This window comes from Lepidothrix coronata, unplaced genomic scaffold (assembly GCF_001604755.1).
Source record: "Lepidothrix coronata isolate B3197 unplaced genomic scaffold, Lepidothrix_coronata-1.0 Scaffold271, whole genome shotgun sequence".
Taxonomy (NCBI): Eukaryota; Metazoa; Chordata; class Aves; order Passeriformes; family Pipridae; genus Lepidothrix; species Lepidothrix coronata.
Window position 1 is genome coordinate 103919 of NW_016690451.1, and position 22023 is coordinate 125941.

Sequence of the window (22023 nt, forward strand, 5' to 3'; positions counted from 1 at the left end):
AAAATCTAATTGTCTAGATATTTGGCAACTATTGACTAACCCATTCTCTCTTAATCAGTAAATGGGTCCTGAAGTGCCCTGAGCATGTTATTAAAGGTTCATTTAATTGACAGATAAGTACAAATTGACTGCAAAATTTTGCACCTGAGCAATAAAGAGCTAATTTCAAAATGATATTGCGGCTTTCAAAACTTCCCATAGCATTTTACTAGAGTTAAACTCTCAGACTAGAAGAATTTTAAAATGTCATCATCACCTGACTGTTGTAATTTATGGATTTATACAAAGGTCTGTGTACTAAAAAGATGACACAGCACATGATCTAGTGAATTTCTATTCTGCTTATATCAAAGATGTATCCACTGAATGACAAATGTAAACATGATTGTTACATGAAGACCAGCTTAACTGGGCATCCACAAAACACAATGAAAAGCTGATCAGTTTTTGCAAAGTCTGATTCACAGCCTTACAAGAGAGAAGTCATGGATGGTAGTGAAAGGCAAAGTAAACCAGTACCAAAGATAGTTAGAAATAAGATTTTATCAAAAAGACACATTTCTAGCTTTGCAAAAGTTCATCACGGATCATACTGCAGATATCTGTCAGGTACTTAAAAATTCAGCTTACATTTCACTCCACTGATAAAGACACTTTTTGGCAGGTTCTTCATGTAGTAAGACAAGGACGTTCAATTTTTTTTTTTAAACTCATATTGTTCTGAATTTTTACACAAAATCAACTTTTAATGGTATAAAACAGCTATAAATGTGTTAAGAAAAGTTCATTTAAGTGGAGTATCACAATGTAGAAACACTTCCAGCTGGAGGGAGAAACTGTAGATACGTAGGTAAGAACCATGAGGTTCTTAATACAATCTCTTAAATACAATCCATACTTGAATGATCCGTAACAGGAAATGCTCATGTAAAAACAGAACAGGAGGACAAAATATTCTAGATGAAAACAACTGCATCTCTAATTAATAGAAGAAAATACTTCATTTAAAGCTAAAACAGGATACACAGATTTGAATACTTAATAAGCATAAATTAATTACTGAAATGCTTCACTCAAATGCGAGTAAAAATTGAATAGCATGCTCAATTCTGTTGCCACTATCAGTGAAATATACTGGATGCATCTACATTGCAATTTAAATTTGAAACAGAAGTGAGCTTTTGAAGTCATCTCCACTTTCTTTACTGTGGTTCATATATCATGGAACAGACTAAAAGAATACAGATGATAGTCCTTTTAGATGGAGCAACGCTAGAAAATGTACTCCAACCACTAATGGAGTCCATTGGACCAGATTAGAGAGAGTCGGAAGTGAAGCACCCTGAAATATAGATAGTGTGAACATCCAGCTTTCCACACAAACTGCTTCCTTCCACAAATGTCGAGGGTTTTCTGTCCTGCACTGTTTAGTATAGCCATTACAATCACTCTTTAGACCACAAATTATGCCTACTGTCATATGCACTTGCATTTAAGTACTGCAACTGTACAAACACCATGGAACCTGTTACTCATCCCTGCTCTTCGGTATCTCATCTTAAGAGTACTCAGTATCCACAGCCCTAGGCAGGGAGATAACCTGCTCATGCTACACTTCTACAAACGTAGTAAAAGGGTATAAGCAATATTGATTCTGAAATAGGCAACTGCACTCTCCCAACCCTCATCTTTTAACTTTCCAGAACCGTTTCAAACATTTTTGCAGCTGTGCAGAGAAGTGGCTCACCAAACCGCTTGAGGTGAGACTAGCTCAATGTGCAAGCATGGTATGAGAAGTTCCAAAGCAAAGACACATTCAGACATGAATGCCTGAACCTCGTAGAGCTTCCCCCAGTCTCATGTGACTCTCTGCACGGCATGCAGGCACCTAAGCCCCAAAACAATCAATGAAAAGACACAGGTATCTTCACTAGTTCTTCAGAGGAAACTGCTTTCTTCACTAACTATCCAGAAGCTGCTAATGTAGGTGGAATGAATGAGAAACCTTGAAACAAACACTCAGTTTATGTTTACAGATACTGAAACACTTTCTTAGGGGCCTGAAGTAAGCAGTCAAAATATAGCTCTTCATGCTTAATGCAAAACGCATTTAATTCAAAAGAGAGTAGAAACCTGTCTTCCCTTTTTCTCTTTATAAAATGCTAGGTATCTGGTAGGGTTGGCCTTTAGAAAAGGCAAAAATGTGCTTCTTCGCAATTCTAATAGATTAAGTAAATAACCTGAATTTTGGATAAACATTCCAAATAACTATGAGTAGTTCTACACAAATCTTATACAGATCCTGATGCTGAATTCAAAACTACACAGGCACAAACCTTCAAATAATAAATTATACCTAAAATAACTCAGAAGTTCATTCCAGAAGAGATTTAAAACGTTCAGAATTTATTAAGACATTTTTGTTTAAAGTTTTAATGAATGAAATATAAGATACTGGCAGCTTTGCCTTGTTCCACTGCTTGAGCTCAGTAGAATTAAAAGGACAAAAGTGGGGGACGTGTATTTCAAGTCACATAAGCATGAGAAGTAGGGACATCTTACACATATGGTTAGCATTGTTTTCTTTATTATACCGTATGCTTAGTAATGTACTTGGCTAAACATACTTTCAGGGTCCAAATGCACCATTTAAGCATACTACAGATCTCTGCATATCCTCCAAAGGTGCAAAAGTTTATACTTTCTTATTCACTCCCTTTCTATCTTGGATCAATCTAATCAATTATATTCAAACACAACTGCACTAATTGTATTTGGTATTGCAAAGCCAGTATTGATGGTCTTACATTTCCACTCCTGTCAAACCTTCCTGCAGGTACTCAGCTACCTTTTTTCCCTTTTCCATTAAATACCTAGTTGTTAACAGACCATCTAAAAGCAGGGCAATGATCTGAGACAGCATGGAAGAAACAACGAGAAGAATACTAAAGCTGTAATGTAGCTCCATCTTAACACACTTTCCTGGATGGAAGAGTGGGGGAGCCAGCACTTGAAGATATTTTTCTGCATTTTGTTACTTACAAATAAAATTTTTTATTGAATTTCTCTTTAATTTTTGAAAAATATTTCCTTACAATGTTATTAATCCCTCATGGGCCTAAACAAAATAAAACAAAAGTTGCTATCAGGTGTCTGTTGTATAGGACAAGATTTAACCATACCAAAAATTAATTCAGAGTTCAGTCAGTCTTTAAAAAACTGGATTTCATAAATGTTCAATATATTTTCTCTCTTTATAAATTAGTGATCAAATCATTTTAAAGCATCACTATTCAGCATGTTGATCTATAATAAGGCTCCTTTAATCACAATATAAAAGACTATTCCTGTTCTGGCCTGAACGGATACTATCCTTAATTGAAATTAATATACCCAATCTAAATTTGGCAGAGAAAAGATTAGAGTCTATGCCACAATGACCTGTCCAGTGCCAATGTTTCTGTCATGAAAATACCAGACAAATTAGTTTGTTTATCACTGGCCCAGTACCATAATTCTTCTGCAACTTCAGCAAAGGTGAATCAATTATCAACCCTTTTCTATTAATTATAAGTCTATGTTGGAAAACCAAGTAAATTTTTTACAAATTTCTCAAATTCAGCTCAATACGAGACAAATTGCCTCTCGCCAGAACAATTAAAAAATACTAACTCCAGTTTCTGCTGGAATGGCAGCTAGAAAAAGGTGTCATATCACGGCACAAATGGATACAAACAGGTAGGAGTGATAGGCAGATATTTTCTGGGAGAAAGGAGATGCACAAAACAAAGGAATGTCTATACAGAGATTCCTGTGGAAAGTTTTGTGGGTTATTTTATATCAATAAAAAGAGAGCATGTCTATTGGGATCTCTATCATCATGAGCCTGTTAATTCTACTTCAAGCAGTGTCTGCCAAGAATAGTCTTCCCTGAAACTGTTACTTATGACAAAATCAGGCAGCATGCATTGTTTAATGTATATTGCAGATTTTAAAACTCATCCCCATTTGCTGCAAAAACAGAGATTTTCTTTGTGGTATTTTAGAACAAAGCATAACACCATGGGTTCTCCATTAGGGACAACAATACATATCTAGCAAAACCATATTCCAAAGACCTAAAATGGCTTTAAAAACCTACCTCAAGAACTCAAATTCAACTCTTATTTTTCTGTGCTAGCAGATAATGGCGAGCAAACAATATTTCACTAGGAGTTAAGAAAGATAAGGTATGACCCCCTTTTGTGACATAAGAACCAAGTACTTCACAAAGCTGCTACAGTGGAAATTAAAAACATTAGCACCAGAATTAGAAAATGGCTTCTAATTAATTTTTTAATTCCTACATAAATTTTGTTACCATCTTTTCAACAGATGTATTCCCATTGTTTCTTGGTTGTCTAAACTGAGCTGCATGGATACTTATTATTTCAGTTAGCTACTTTTTGATTATTTACTAACATTGGTATTATATATTAACTATCACCTCTCTTCTATGATTTTGTAAATAAGCTAGAACCTGATTTTAGGAGCACCTAAAATCACCTTCAGACACAAACCTGTGAGGAGTGCCTCTAGAACAGTTTTAGCGCATATCTCTGTTGCCTTATTCGTAGCTGCCCATGTGTAAATTCCTGCTTGTAACAGGAGAAGTAGGTCTTCTGGAGAAGTTCAGGGATGTAACCTGGCAGAGGATCATTGTTGTGGGCAGTGCTCTCTGAGAGGCAATGCTCAGCTCTAGAGGGTATGGCAACCTTGATAGCCATTGACCTAAATTGTTCAAGATGTGAAGCTGAATTTGAAAGAAGAAACAAATGGATTGTAAATACAGATAAGACAAAATTCACTTTAGGGAAAACATACTCTAATCACTGACCAAATTAATGAAATCTTGCATTTATTTCAACTACCTTTCTATATGTGTAATACAATAACTTTTACGTGTGACCTATGATTGTTCTTTAAAATTCAGGAACATCCAAGACACTGAGAAATAGTTACCTAATTCTTCTAAATGAAATTCAGACTACAAATCACAGAACTGAATATGCAGATTAGCCATGATATCTGGACAGGAAATCCAGCTGTCCTGATCATCTTTGCTTTCATAACTACCAATAACCATCAGCACCTTCTGCATCTCGACTAAATATTACAGGCTGAGCACTGAAAAGAATTCAATATTCTCCAGGAAGAAAAAGGACTCCAAGACTGGAGAATGAAAAGGAGAAAGTGGGAGCAGAAGGGGCATCACTGCAGAACAAAGCTGATCAACAGAAAAAAAAAAATCTGAAATACAGAACTTAAGAGTTATCACAGGAGAAGAGAATACAGTTACTGGGAAAAAAAATCAGTTTTGGCTAAACAGTCTATGTTTTCTAGTTTTCCTTTGCATTAGAGTACACAATATAGGCCATGATTCCTAACATAACTATAAATATGAAATATTGAGGATCCAGAAAAGAAACAGTGAAATACAGGGTGTGACATATGACTTTTAGTCAGTGCATAATTGTCAGAACAGTACTTCAGAAAGCAAATTAAATCTTTTTTGTTGTTGTTTAATCACATTTATTGTTATTACATGTTGTTACACTGTGTTTATAAGACAGCCTCTCTGGAAAGTCCTATTAAAAAAGGGAAAAGAAAAGAAAGAATGGTATTCAGTTTTAGACCATTCCAGTTGAATTCTAGTCCATGCTCAGACATCTGGAATTCATCCAGAATAAAAACTGTATTTTAGAGAAAATGAACTAACACAGCCCTTGAATGGTTTATTATCCTAAAATTTTGCTGTTAGCTATAAATATTCCAAAATGTTAAAAGTGCTGCTTGAGGGTATTTATGTGTTGGCTCAGCTTCATGTTCATGATGAAGTATTGACCTATTCTCTATTTGACGAAACCAAGGAAAGGCTAAGGAGAATAGGAAAGCAGCTGTCCTAATATGACATTTCTTTCAGTTGATATAGAAAGACCAAAGGGCGTTTTCACTTTGCCTACTATACTCCCTAGTGATTCCAGTGAGACTACATATGGTTGGCAGTGTACATGCTTAAGACCTTCGTTGGATTAGGTCCTGTGTCCACAATTTTAGAGCTGTGAGAAAATTGCCAGGAAAAAGCATAAATGAGTTCTGGCACAATGGACTGTGAACACGAGAATGAAGAGGCTCCCCATCATACACAAACCACCTTCCATGGCATAAAAATAAACTAGTATTTCCAGTACCAGTTCATTGGGTAACAGCACTCAGAATAACTTTACAATTACATTTAATAAGGCATAGCACACAATTTTAAAAATCCTAATAGCATTCTGGAGTCTTTTCTCAGTGCTCCAATTTATTAAGGGTCTGAATGTGCTTCAGGTACTGTGGCAGCGTAAGCTAATATAAGCTGGGGCAGTCATGTCTTCCCCATTCCCTTCTCCTTCCTTGATCCAGCACTCATGCTCCTGTAACTATGGGTGAATGATTCAGGAGGCTGATCAAGTCACAGGCTAGGACACAATCACATGTTATACTTAATTTGATATACCTATGGCCTGCTGTCATACAGATAGTCATGCCCTCCTCTATGCATCACGAAACGCACACTACTCTCCTCCACTGCAGAACTAGCAGCTTTGCAGCTGTAGACGCAGTTACAGTGCACTGACCCCGTAAAATAGTAACCTTTCCTTTTGGTGGTCTAACTATAATAGGTAAAGACTAAGGTTAAAAAAAAAAAAAAGAAAAAAAGCCGCTTTAACTACATTTAGGGTGAAGTTTCAATCCATTCAGCTCCCTAAAGCTGCCTTATCACCTGACCGTATAAAGAATAGTGCTGGCACCAGTGAATGGTGGCTGAGAGGATGAGAAGATAAAGCCCTGGTAACTTCTCTGATCTAGGCCATAGCTCACTCAGATACCACCAATCTGGTTGTTAGTTAGCTAACCTAGGTACAGCTAGCAGCCTAGCTGTGCAAAAGTTATCTTTTCGGGCACATTTTGCAACATGCCCTTAGGAACAGTTCCAGTGATTGCTTGCTTTATGCTCCGAGCAGTGCAGGCCAGATGAAAGCATGCATGTTCTTAATCATGCTTTTCACAACTAAAAACTTCACCGAATTATGACTACAGAGGAGAGAACTAATACCTATGTGATATGGAACATATAGTGTACTTTCTATTTTTACAATTTTTTACTGTGCTATTTTCTTCAATCTCCTGTTCTTATCTCGCTTCTTTTTCATCTTTCTCACCAGCAATGACAGCAGTTGCCAGCCTCAAAGTGACAAATTGTTAGTACTCATAAACATGAAAAAAATACAATATTTGCTGGAATATACACACCAGAATAAAGTTGGAAAAGAACAAAATTTTCTTAACAAAGCCACAGGAGAACTCTGACTCCATCTAACCGTATATAATTTCAGTATTTTTTACTCCTAACTTTCCCATTTAAGTGTTTTTTGAATGGGATTGAGATCACATCAAAATCCAAATTACAACAGTTTGCTAAGGCTACTTTCCAGAAAACAAACTTTTAAAGTAGTATTCTCCAGAGTGCTAATACATAGCTGTGGCATTCCTCAGTGCTACACAGCCCATCACTCTGTCCATGACACTTAGGGTACTAGACCTGAAGACAGCTATGACATCTGTGAGCCAAACTATATTTAGAAAAAAATAATCACTGATTCAATTCATTATTAACACGAAGGCAAGAGCCCTATAGAGAAATTTTAAAGGCAATTGAAGTAAGTAAGAATTCAGACTTGATTAAGTAGTATCTTATTTGCCATCTTACCAGATAGGAGCTATACAGTGAGTTGAAAAGCAATATGGTCTAACTGGTGTCACAATATATTTTACTCTATATAAAAACTAAGCAAGCTAAGGAACTGTAGAGTTTTTCTGGTGTTTCACCCTGTCCTGTGAGGCAACATGAGCTGTAAAAAACAAATACATCCTCAGTAAGTGATCACAACCACTTGTTTCAGGGATAGCATGAAAGAAATCAACCCTAGCTGTAATATCACTTCAGATATTACATCCTGTGCTGATGAACATTTTGGAACATCTTTTTATTTTCCCTTTAAAAGAGAAGCAAACTTTGAAACCAAACTGTGTGCTAGGAAATACAAACTACTTTTGCGTCAGCCATATGTTTCCAAAGATCTAAACTTGTTTAGCCTTATGCACTGATATACTGCTTGCTAACACTGAGGCATGGATAAAGATACACATATGTAATAACAGGGTGGTAATACACACCAGCACTGCTTCATGCAGCAGGAGTACTTATGGTCATATGTTCCACTAGCTACTACAAAATTCAGCACTTATTCTGTTTTTCATTCACTTCTACTTCAGCCTCATATCCTACTTTTGGAAACACTTCAGTAGGCTTAATACCAAATCAGTGAGGGTGACACCCAACCACAGGAAGACAGAATTACTGTAACAGATGAAAAAGCTGAGAGGATACCCTGTGGAGTACAATACAAAATAACTCAGAAACAGAATGTGCTTAGCAGAGATGGCTGATACATATTTGATGAGGCTGACAAAATTACTACTTCAGGGCAAGTAATAAGTACTGCATTGTTGGAACTGTTGATTTTAATAACAACGGCTAATGCTCTGTTGTTGATTGTCCTTTTGTGGAAGTCTTCCTAAAGTGTAATATGGTCCCAAGGTAGTAAACAATTCTTTAACAAAGCCATCTGATCACACTCATCCAATGTGGTGAACTTGAATCAATTCTGGAAGACTAACTTTTTTAATTCTGTTATCATAATTGATGTGTCTCTTGATCAGAAAGACCTGCATTACCTATAGTCCAAGTGTCAATAACTACCACATTTTAATTCTCCACTGAAGTTAGAAATATGACACATTTGAGTGTTAGGTACAACATAGTCAAATGTGCTGCATTTCCCAGCCACAGGCAATGAGAATCAATTTAAGAACCAAGGAGTTCATGACAGGGCATCAGCTGTGACAGCTGTGACAGCATGCAGAGGTGAGGCCTCAAAAGACATTACTATTAGAAGCAGAATGCGGGCTCCTTTGAATTAGGCATATGTTCCCTTTGGAGAACTGTGCCACCATTCAAAAACTGCAAAGAGCTCTTAACAATACTGCATACAAATGTAAAATAAGAATTTTACAGTCCATTTTAACTAGACAGTTTTAAGAGCTAGAGCCAGCATGATCAAAATGTATACTGCTCCAGAAGACCAAAGTGATAACAACATTCATCCCCAACAGACTATTGGGATTTGGGGTCCAAGCCTCTTCTGAGACACATCACAGTATCACCTACTTGTACAAGTATGGCAATCACATTGCCTTTATAGAAAAGCTGTGAGTTGCAGAACCTTGACAGTGCAGTAGAATTTTGAATATTTCATTTGAATAATTAAAAGAAAAAATTGATGATTCAAACCCTAGAAACATTTTCATACTCCTCGCGATATTATTTAACTCAGATGATAGTCTCTGGCAATATGCATCACCCATATTACCAATAAGATCCATATTACCAATAATATCCATTCTTTGACAATTCAAAGCTCTAGCAAAACTCCAAAATGGCTTATAATGGCACAGATAATTTTCACAAGATGACATGGAAAACCTATTTGTAATTCCAGTAACACTCTCCAATAAAGAGCATGTGGGAATGTGCTCCCTCATTTGAGGCGTATCAGCAGTTCTTTAAACGAGAGTCACTATTTCCATTCAAATCCCTTATTTTTCAAGAGGTTGCAGAGTCAGCCCTCAGGGAGAGAGAACTGATCCTAGCAGTTTCAGGTGCTTTCATGCAATCTTGTATCTCAAAAACAGTCCTTTTTCTTTTTTCTAAAGAAAGTTTAAGTCATTAGCTCATAATATGGATGTCTGCCTTCTGGAACAGTGATGGGAGAAAGGGGCACAAGACACTAAAATTCCTTCTAAAAGAAGATATTTTGGAAAATAACCTCTAACACCTCCACAATGTCATTTTTTTTCCAGCAAAGTTCCTAAAGACCTATAGCTAATCTCCCTTTGGTGGCCAATGTTGACAAGCTATAAAATGAGTCTTGGCATTTTGTGCAACCCGGAAAATAAAAGGCATGGAAAACCATTTTAAAGGCTCATCGTGGATTTAACTAATAACAAATACTCATCTGATATAGCAAACAATTACATTAATATTAACTACAGGATTCTTAGAAAGGTATTGAAGGACTGTATGTATATGAAACATAAGCCATACAATTCAAACTCAGAGTTTCTGCATCAGAAAAACTCCTCCTTGGAGTGTTCAATGACTTTTTGGGATTTCCTAAAACTTGCAGTACTGGTTTTCAGCAGTAGAGGAGATCTTGGAGTGCTTGGCTCTGTTTTGTGCTATTGAATGTCTCCCATTTAACTACCTCTTTTATATAAAGATGGATGGGAAAAGCCAAAAGTGTCTGTGTTCTCCTCTTCCTGCCAACTGTGTTGTCCAGGCTATGAAAAACTGAGGAGGGTTCAATAATATACCTGGCAGCCTCTAAATATTTCTTGCCTTGGAATGTTGGGAGGGCATTCAAATAATGTTTTGATGAGTTTCTCTGTACTTATATTCTTTTTTTTTTTTTAATAATAATAACTCATTAGAAACTAGAACAGCATGAAATGTTTATACTACTCAAAGACTGACAAGAACTATAGGAATCATTAATATGTAACACAAGTAAACAAAGAATCAACAGCACAAAGTAAATTTTATAGATACTTTTCTATAATGTCAAGAAACTAGCACAGATACCTGTCAAACCAACAAAGATCTGTCAAAAGAAGTGAAGCCAGGAATAATACACTAATCCAAACAATATATAAAATTCAAAGCTATCCATGTTGTGAACAAAATTATGATTTCCCAGTTAAACAAAAAAATAGATACAAAGATTTGTGTAGGACAACTGGAGAGTCAGTAAAGCATTAGGTGGGAAAACAGATGTTTTGAGAAACAAGTGTTATTGAGTATTCAGTGAAAAGATTTCATGATAGCTAAAGAAACCAGTAGCTAGCAGTTCATATCAATCAGAAAAAAAAATTGGTGGGCATATTTGTAGTGGCACTTTAGATGGAAACACTTAATATGATGGAGGAAATAACTGGTGTGAAGAAATAAAAACAACACAAGAAATCTTACAGACACTAGTAAGGAAAACAGCATTAACCTTCACCATCACAGAGGAAAAGTAAGCAGCAGTAAATAACAGCAAAGTCAGACTAGTTTCTGTCCTGCCCATCTTCATTGGTGGAAGATAAGTGAGTGAATGAATCCTAGTGACAATCACTTACGTGTCCTAAGCTCATAGTTATGCAAGATAATTGACAAGGAAATATGAAAACCAACATTTAGTCACACAAAAAGCTTTTAAACTTCTATTTTTTTGATTCCTTCTACTGTGCTACAGTTCCCCTTTCTTGCACACAAGATCTATTCATGATTCCCAAAAATGTGTTTAGATTTGATTTTTGGTTTTGTTCCATATTTAGCATGTCCTTTCTTCTCAACCTATCTTTTATGTGCTTCTTATCTTCTATTATCCATTAAGAGTTTTCATGTTAAGGTCTTGAAATTAAGGAAAGGCTTTTTCACAGGTTCCAGAAAGCTTTGGATATGGCCATGAGTATGTTCTTATACCTTGTATCACTCTTTATTGCTCCCTAACTGCAACAATAGCAATCTTTTGCTAATAATGTTAGGAATGCCTTTGAATTCATTTTTTATAAAACAAAAACAAACAAACAAAAAAAAACCCAACCCCAAAAAACTCTTTCCATTAAAGCCACTGAATTTAAAGGAAAATGGAAAAGGTTTAAGCTTTCTATACCATGACTTCTTCATTTCATACCTCTTTTCTGAGATATCACAGCAAATTCTGAGACAACCCATGAAGCAGAGTGTAAGGTACCCATTAGTTCTTTGTGGCATTGACAGTCATGAAACAATGCAGAATTAATCAGACTTTAACCTTTGAATGGAAATATTTTGTAAAACACTATCACAACCAATGGTACAGGGCAAACACAGTGGTTGATCTCTTTACTCACTGCAGTCAGTAATACACATTATAATATACTAAAATTTGTAAATAACAGAACATATTTAAGACTTGCTGTGTTCTCATGTGTTATATTGCATTTCAGAGGAGATGTATATACAAGCTCCTGCTAAAAGAGAAACTGTACTTCATTTGGTATTGACTTAATGAAGAAATTCTCACATTAATCTCTTAAGCTGTTCTGCTCTTTGGAAAAACAGACTCTGTGGAAAAGAAAACTCTATAAATCTCTTCAGCTCTCTCCAGAAAAATAGGCTTTTTGTAGCCCAGTGATTTTCTTTGCACCTTTTCTTGCGGAAACAATTAGCTTAGCAATTTTAAAGTATTAGGTGGGCACAGCTGCAGGCTCCTGGTATCTTTCCTATTGCATAGCAATGTCCATACAGAAAGAAACAAGAATCTAGTCTTGTAGTACCACAATACAGCGGTGGGAAATTTCTAAGTGAGCGACTAATGAGGTTAGGTCTTGAAGGAGCTTTCACTTACCTGAAGCCATCATAAGTTTCCACATTTTCACCAGACTTGTTTCTAATTCAAGATTTTTTGTTAGCAAATGAAAAAATACTGTGTTGCAACTCACTCATCAAAATGCTTGAAACCAAACTGAAAGTGTCAGCAGCACATTTACCCCCTCAGACGAGTCCCATTAACTGTGCCTTCAGTGATTTAAAAGAATAAGTTTGAAGTCAGACCTGTTGTTCTTACTTTCGTCATGAGTGTAGTAACCAAACTTCAGGTTTAAAACTGTAGCCGTGGACAGCTGGAAAGTCTGTGCTGCCAAAAATACTGATTTGTTCAGCTGATTGTTTTGAAAGTTCATTATGGGCATGAAATCCTATTCCAGACAGCACGTGCATTTTTCCGAAATTATCATTAGTCTAATTTATACATTTCTCTTTTGTTTAATCTCATGTACAATACAGTTAGTATTGCAATTGATTTCTGTCCTATTTTATTGTCTAACCTGAAAAAGTGAACTGCTCGGCTACGTATATTGAAAATACCTTTGCTATAATTGGCAAGAACATCAGTATCCAAATGATTACCAGCATAGCAAATAATGATAATTGCAATAACAGTAGTAAGACCATCTGTATCTTACTTATGCATGTTGAAAATTTAGAGTAGTTAGTAGTCCAATATATAAACAATATATGTCTGATCTAGAATCTTCCACAAACCTGTTTTAGAGTTCTGACAGCATATTTAAACACCCTTCAAAACAAATTCAAGGCTCTGTGTTTCCTCAATTTTGTAGGCAGAAGATAATATTAAGAACAGTACGGTATAAAAATAAAAAGACTCAGTGGAGAGCTGGCAACAATTTATATCCAAAAGCTCTTTACCATCTAACTGTTTGTACAAAGCCAAGTGTTTAAGAATACTCCTTTCTAAAATCAAATAAATGAAGCACTATCACAAATTTCATCTTAAATTACATCACTTTTTGATGAGCTACTTAACAGATGGCAGTTTCACACAGTTGTGTGTTCACGTAAACTCTGATTCATAAGACAAATTAAGCACATTGCTAAATTTAAATATGTCACTAGACCCTTTAAAGGAAAATAGTTTCAATCTTGTTTATTAACAAGGTTGTGCAACTAAGCATCTTTGTGGGATGGAATCATGGGACAATTCCTAAAATTGTCTAGGCTACCAAGGAAAGCTATCTTTGATCAGAAGGGTGAAGTTAAAAGATCCTCTTAAATGGCACCTACAGCATCTACTTATATTGCCATTCAATGCTGGAGAAAAAGTAACAAAATAAAAATAAAATACATTAAGTAATTCTTGCAGGAAAAGACACGCAGCTGTGCACTGGTGGGTGCAACTATGGAGGGTGCTTTGAAAATCTCGCCCAGAACATCTTGTTCTACTGGAGTTTATAGCTCAACCTCACAGCCATCTATGTATAGCTGCCTGTCTATATAATCAAAAGTAATATGCCAGATGCTTCAAATTAAAGACAGTTAAAAAATCTATTCCAATACATAAATATAAATGCTGAGAGAGTTTTTGGTCTTAGATACTATGAGTATCAAACTATGAAAGTTTATTTACTTTACTAAATATAATCATAGAAGATGAGAACTTTGAAATTTAATCTTTAAGTCATCTAAATATTTGCATGACAGCAATATACAAAGAATTTAACTAAAACAGTGGCTGCACAGTAGCAAATCCAAATACCAGGCCTTTGGTTTCATTTGGTCTCAGGAACAGCTTCTCAGAAATATTTGTGTTTAAACAATAAATATAAATACTGAGCCATGCTCGACTGCTCTCTCAGGAAGACAAGATTATTCTGAATTATCATGGTAAGGTCAGGCAAAAATTTCCCTTATATATTAAAGACCTTTTTTTTTTTTAGATAGATCATTTACAGGACAGATTTACAGGATCTTTGGTGAAAAATTCTGCTAGGAAAAGCAAGTCTTAAAAGCAGTGAAAATTCCAATACCTGCATGACACGCTACTTCACAAATCTGACTCCCACTGTTGTAAAATCCTGAATGAGCAGGCAAACTACAAAGTAATCAGCACTTTTGTTCCACAAAAAAAAGACCAAAATAAAACCAACCAAAAAACCCAAAGATAATTTTTTCAACCCAATCATTGCCTTATTCATGCTAACCTTTCATCTGGTTTTCTATCAGTTTAGTGCAGTTACTCATGATTTACCAGTGTAAAGCTCTTTACTCATAAAAAAATCAATCAGATCCTTTCTGTGTAAAATATTCGGTAGGAACAGGGGTTAGAAAAATATTTTAGGAAATTCTCTTTCATGCTAAGTAGCATGCAACACATAGCATATAAGGAATTCAGAACACTTACTTTAAGGGCTATATCCTAATAAATGCATATGTTGTTATTACATGCAAAAGTTCACCACCAGCACAGTTTAATTGTTCAGAGAAAAGTTGTTTTAAGGTTGTTACCCACATCCCTTAGAGATTTCTCTAAGAAGTCAGTATGCACAAGAACTTGCTTATACCTCTTTGTGACAAACCACATTTTCAACTCATTTCATCGGAAATATTAAAGCACACTTCCCCTTGAAATCAAACCACTCAAGCAAACTGCAACTCTAGTAAGAAATTCATAACTTGTAAGAAAATGGAAGACAGCGGGAACAGCATAACAAAGAGAAAGGAACTCCACGGGACCTACATAGATTCTAAAACCACTACATTTGTACTTGTGATTGCAGCAGAGGTCAGCATAACTGCACTGGTATTGCAGTTGTGGAAAAAGTAAAGATATAACAAACAGACACAACTTCAAATTATATTCGAACGCTCTACCAGGCATGTGCAGCCCACAATGCAATCTGTGCCGCTCTGTCCTCACTCTAACCAAAACACCAAGATTGACATTAGAAGTGATTTATCATGCTAGCATTACTCCTCCGAATGCAGTGCACACAGACTCAGTATCTTGAGGGGGTAAGAAAGAAGAATTATTTTCCATTCACTGGAATAGAAAATGTTCAAGGGAGTATTTTGTACCCACTCAAAGTAAAAGCTGTCTAAATTAAGCTTCTCCTACAACTGCAATAATATCATTAACTTCCAAATATTGTGAACGTGATCCTATTCTTTACTATGGCATCACAACATACTTGAACTAGGAAAAAAAAATAAGAAAAAAAAATCAGTGAGAACTGTTTCAGCAATTTAAAGAAAACATCATACAACCAGTAATCCCCCTTCCAGAGAGGTTCTGTGATTGGGCTAAAACCATTCCTTCTCTCCTTGCACAGACTTGCAGCATGACTTCTAGATGTCATTTTCTGCTGTCCTAAGTAACTATTCCAATTAAAGCCATTCCTTCAGGTCCTATCACCGGTCTCCAGAGAGAAGAGATTGGTGCCTGCCCCTCTGCTTCCCCTCATGTGAAAGTTGTAGAGTGCCACGATGTCTCCCCTCGGTGTCCTCTTCTCCAGGCTGAAAAAGCCAAGATACCTCAGCCACCCTTCATATGGCTTCCCCTCTAGAACCACCTCCATCCTTGTTGCCCTCCTTTGGCTGCTCTCTAAGAGCTTAATATCTTTCTTATATCGTGGCTCCCAAAACTGTACACGCTACATCAAGTTCAATTCTCCTTATGGTCCTGAGGCTTCATCCTTTACTGGATGCAAGTACTATAGACCTAAAGATGGTACTCTACTGCATCCAACTGAAGTTCTCCCATAACCTACAGAATCCTTTGGGATATCCTAACTTTATAAGCTCACCTTATCCCTTTGATTTCCATCTTCCTCTGTGAATGCAATCTATTATTAGACATGTTTCTTTTCAGGTTTTCTATACAGGGATATCACCTATTGTTTCCATGCACATACCAAACTACACCTGAAGAGATGAAGAGACCCCAAAGAGACCTTGATTTTTTCTCTTCAGTTTATATCTATTTGGTTTTGTAGCCTCCACCTATTTTTATATATTTAAACCTCTATCATTAAATTGGGGGAATTTTTTGGTAAAGAACATTAAAGAAGCTTAGCATATCAGTTCAGCCGATACAGCACAATGAAAAATATTAGCTAAACACAGAAACCTCACTAAAGACGGTATAATTTTGCACTTTGCAACTACCTTTATAGCTACAGATATGAATAACAAAAGCCATCTGGAAGAAGAAAACAAAACCTCTCAACTTATCATCCAAATCTATCTTGAACTCCATCAGGAAATGAAGGAAGATATATCAAGAAAAAATGATTTTTACTTTACTTTGTCCTTTTTTTCCTCTTACTGCACATAGTTAAATTAAATGCAAACTCAAATAAAAAGATACATAAGACAAAAAAATATTCTTCGAGGGCTCTTTGTAATCACTGTGGTCTTGCTGCAGTCTCTGGTGCCTGAGCAAGAACTCGGTCCAAAAATATCATGTACAGAAAAACACTGAAATGCTGTGATTTCATGCCTACTGTTACCTTCAGGTTTAAGTAGCTCCCTTGGCTCTTACACTTGCAGCAATTAGAATTTCCAGACAGCTCAGCAGCAGATATTCTAGGTGTTCTCTATATTGCAGCACTAACTGGCAGATGGTAGTCAATTCTTACCATGAATGAATTAAATTCACTCATATAACACATGGTTGTAGACTTAAAGACTTTTTAAAAGCTTTCAAAGTTTTCATTCTGCCTTTTATAGTTACAAAGCAACAACAGCCAGCTATGTGACGTAAATCTCAATTTTTATCATGGGCTAAGACTTACAGTAGGATATGCAGGTCCCCCACGCTGTTGTTTCTGGATCTCATGAATACATTTCTACACTTTTCCACTTATGTTAGTCTTTTCAGCAATAAGGTTATTTAAATATATTACAACACTATCTACTCAAGAAAAAATACGTGCTTGATCAGGAGACTGGAGCATCAGACAAAGAAGAGGAATTACCTGCCATATGTTTGTGATTTACTGGTCTAGTTGCCTCAAGTTGGAATTTTATCAGGATTGTATCCTCCATCAGAGAGATGATACACTTTTCCATTATGAGGCGGGTACTTAATATATCCAGATGGTAAAGGTTAAAATGTAGGTATGTCAACTTTGACAGGTTTCCTTCTTCTTATGACCTGAAGTCCATGAGGACCACAAGTAATTAGTGCGCTAGGAAAGTCAGAGCTTTAGGTCTTCAGGGGATTTTTCAGGTTGTTTTTGTGAGCAGATACTAATTTTGGTGGTTTAAGTTACACCGTGGCATTATTATACATTGCAGCACTAGATAACCTTCTTCCCTGCCCACTATTTGCTAATGTAAGTTCTGCTATTGCAATTAACCATTATATACCATATATTCCAATTCCCTGTCTGTCTGTGCAACATTTAGCTGAGCAAACATGCAACTGAATGCATTTTAAACATTCAATTAACTGGGTTTTGCAGCTGTATAAGGATTTTCTGGCTATTGTTGGTTGCAACCTCTAAGCTGCTCTTCTTAACTTCAACACCCATCTATAATGAACACTTCTGGTTTACAAACACCATTCGAATACTCTTAAACATTACAGGTCAAAATCAGACAAAGAATGGGGGAAAGAGGAGTGAAGGTACAACGTAGTAAGCAAAAGGTGAAATTGCTGTTGTCACAGCCTGAGAACTTACCAGGCACTTTATTAAACTGCAATGCACTACTTTACAGTGTTGCTTTTAAAATATGTTAACACTATATCACAGTTCCCGGCAGCATGAAGTCTTTCCAGAAAATATGTCATCACTGTATGCAACATATTTTATAGCCAGTATAATTTCATTTTATTAGATCCAATAATATTTTTCTGAAATTCTAGGAAGTCTCCCCACAAAAGATAAGTAATGACCATGTTTTAATCAGCTGGCACAAAGTGTAACCACCATACTGCAAGAAAAAGAAGCCTTTATTACATCAAAATGTCCTCAGTTTCATTTTGCCTCTGTGGAAGAGGTCACAAATAAAACCTCTTCCACATTCAAATATTATGTAGCACAAAACCTTTCAACTGCAAAGTTATTTCATTCCAAGGCTGATCTCTACAGTTGAACCATTCTTGACAGAAGAAGCTGAATAAGCTCAGAATCCTACACATTGTACTATTATAGCAAGAAAAACTGAAAATTATGGTAACAAAGCCTGAAACACATGCCATTTGTTTCATATGCCCACAAAAATTCTGAAAAGATGACCTGTACACTTCTAAGTGAAATAATGTAATTTTCCTTTTCTTACCATGCTTGGATTTCTGCTTTGTGATCTGCCCGTGACTGGAAAACATTGCTGTAGAGCCCGGTATAACGGTTCTTTCCTCTAAATCAGACTCTGGGATTGTAGCACAGCCACCTAGTTGAAAATGGAAGAAACTTGATGGTGTGTTTATGTAACAAAACAAATTCACTGGTGCATAATTGAGGAAAAGAGGTGATAAATTAGCTGACAGGAACATATAAAACTAAAATAGTCTTTGCTTTCACTTCACAGAAACATTTGTTAAAGAAAACTACTGCCATTGTTTAGAAGGTTGATTATGTCTTAATGACTTCTCACTACTACTTATGTCATTTTGAAAAAAGTTTGAATGTATTTAGACCACAGAATATGTAAAACTGGTTCCACACAAAACATGGAAAATAATTTGATTTGTGTTAAAGATCACATTACTGAGAGCTATTTTTGTAATAAAAATAATTAAGTGTGAATGAAATAACTTCACAAAATCAACAAACCTTATGAAGATTGTTAGCATACCACAGAGAATGACATGATTTTTTTTTTTGGATGGGCTATTAAATACAGTATTTTTATTACTTAGTGCTAGAGATATGGAAATACAGGGACACTTTCAGTGTCCAGTAACACACTGCACTGGTAATGATTTTAGAATGTATGGCATAATAGATTCTTTTTATTTTTCAATATTGCTTTGTGAGCAGTTCATTAGACAACACAATTACAGCTCTCTTCAAACATGTTTAAATGCCTATGTTTAAAATATGAAGAGAGGGATAATCTAGTAGTAGTATCAGCTGAAGATAGTTGCAATGGCTTGCGGCGGAATAGGTTGATGTGAATTTATTTCAGAACAGCTGTGGTCAGTACACTGGAGGATGTGTCACTATTCCACAGGAAAAACACGGCCTTGTAGTAATTGCATTGCCAACAATACAATACACAGCTGAGCTGCATCTCTTTCTCACAGCCCTCCCAGGATCACCACTAGCAAGCAAACAAATCCATGTACTTATCTATTGTGTTCTGAAAGCACGTGTTTATAAGCAGCACATCAACTCCCAATGGAGTGCACAGACTTTTCACCTTTATGTCAGAGTTGTTCTATTTTGAAAAGACATGTTCTACTCCAGGCTCCAGAAGCAGTGCATCCAATTTGAAGGAACACAGGCTGTTCTCTCTTTACAAACTAAATGAGTAAAACAGTTAAAAATGAGGACGCAGTCCCAAGGAGGAGAGTTGCATTTTCCCCAGCAGTTTCAGAAGCACTGGCAAACCAATGCCTGATGTCCTGCAGATACGTACCACCCTGTCTAGCCAAGGTAAAGCATGACAGCTCCAGCAAATCCTCTGAAAACACTCATTACTACCAGATGAGGAACTAACACAGCATCTTTTGCTCCTAAGGAAGAGGAAAGACACAACCATATGCAAATACACCCTGAGAGAAAGTATAAGATGCATCACAGGGGTTATGTTTGATTTACAGCAAGCAAATTTTTTCACTAAGAAAGGAACATTAGGAGTGAATGTGTCAGCAATGTGCAGACTTATGACTCATGACAGCTTCGAATATTTAGGATACCTGCTATGAAAATGAAAGAGAAAACGGGAAATTAGAAAAACCTCTTCATAGTAAAATACTGTAACACTGGGATAATGCACTGATGTTGCATTAAATATAAATGTACCTACAAGCTAAATGGAAATAAATATCAGTAAACTAATACTTCTGTTCCCATTTGAAAATTGTGACTAAAATGTAAACTGTGAAATTTGAGGAAACTGAAACCAGTGCTTTAAATGTCAATTTAGATATTTTTCATTCTTATTGTTCAGATAAAATCTACCCTATTAAACACTGATCTGTAAATAGAGGATACAAAATTAATAGTTCTTTTGAGCAAGAAAACTTAAGAATGGCATCATATATTTTAAGAGGTTTTATAACACTATCAGCATGAGTGAAAACTCACCAAGTCAATTAGTATCTATTGAATTTCTACATGACAATAAAAGAACTTTTATAACATTCATTCTAACAACCTGAAATTCAGTAACTTACAAAACCTTGAGAATCGATGGCTTTTGGTGCCAAAATATTTCATTAGTCATCAATGCTGACAGTAACTGAATAAGAGTTGGAAAAGGTCTATTTGCCCTTAGCTACGAAACACTACTTGCTGAAAAGAAGCAGGACTTCCTGCTCTTGATTTTGATGTGAGAGATTTATTGCGATCTACTTGTCATGATACTATTAGAAGTTATTGCAATTAAAAGCAAAATGAACTTCTTCCATTATTTTATTTACTTGGGAATAGTGAGGACTGAAATGCTGCCAGTGACAGACTATTTTACATAAAAAGAAAATGTAGACAGAAAACACAGAGCAATACTATCAGCATCAATATTAAGAATAGTAATTATGTGTTACTTCTGCAAGGATACCAATAACTGTTTCCTATTTTATAGTATTTTTTAAATACTACTGTTTCATAAGGGCATTCCATGTGCTAAAAGCACTGTTCTGAGTGGGGCAGAATTTCACCAGGACTCTTGTGACAATAATTATTTAAATGAGTGATCAGATAGGAAAGTAATATAATAGTGATATTTTTACTTTTTTTGAGAAAATGAGGCTTACAGGATCAAGGTCTTTGTGCCCTCTCATTTCTACCTTACTCTTCTAATATCAGTATTACCTTCTAAATGAAGGAGCTACTCAAATTTGCTAAATGTATGTCCCTTAACTTGTTCAGAAGCCTAGGGCTAGGTAGGATGACCGGACCCTCATCTACACATCAACCTTCCTCAATACAAGTGGTATCCACGTCTTCCAATGGAACTAATGGCAAATTCCATTTTCTTGTTCCAGCAGGCACAGGTACACTTCCTCAAGACAACAATCAGTACCCTTGACAATACGCTCTGATTCCACACAGGAAGAAAGGAGTGGAGCTCATACTGAGACAATTGTCACAGTGAAAGAAGCGAAACATTCAAAGTAAATTGTAAACTTTCACTAGACTGAAAAAGAAACTGGATAAGGCACAAATATACACTTCTGAATATAATATTTTAACCACGGTAGGCCAGGATTTTGCGCTTCCAAAACGTTCTACAACTCAGAGGGGCAGCTATCTGAAAAAAAAAACAAGCAATCCCAAAATCAAACAAACAAAAAAAAAAGAAACCAAACCAAAACAAACTAA

General features: G+C 35.9%; 1 protein-coding gene across 3 annotated transcripts in view; it reads right to left on the minus strand.

Annotated features, from left to right (window-relative positions):
* The window catches only part of BBS9 (Bardet-Biedl syndrome 9), a 283426-nt gene that overhangs the window by 92905 nt on the left and 168498 nt on the right, over positions 1–22023 (minus strand). For all 3 annotated transcript variants that reach the window (XM_017836158.1, XM_017836157.1, XM_017836156.1), the window contains one exon: positions 18815–18925. In XM_017836158.1, the coding sequence (XP_017691647.1) occupies positions 18815–18925 (111 nt within the window). The remainder of the gene's footprint in view (positions 1–18814; positions 18926–22023) is intronic.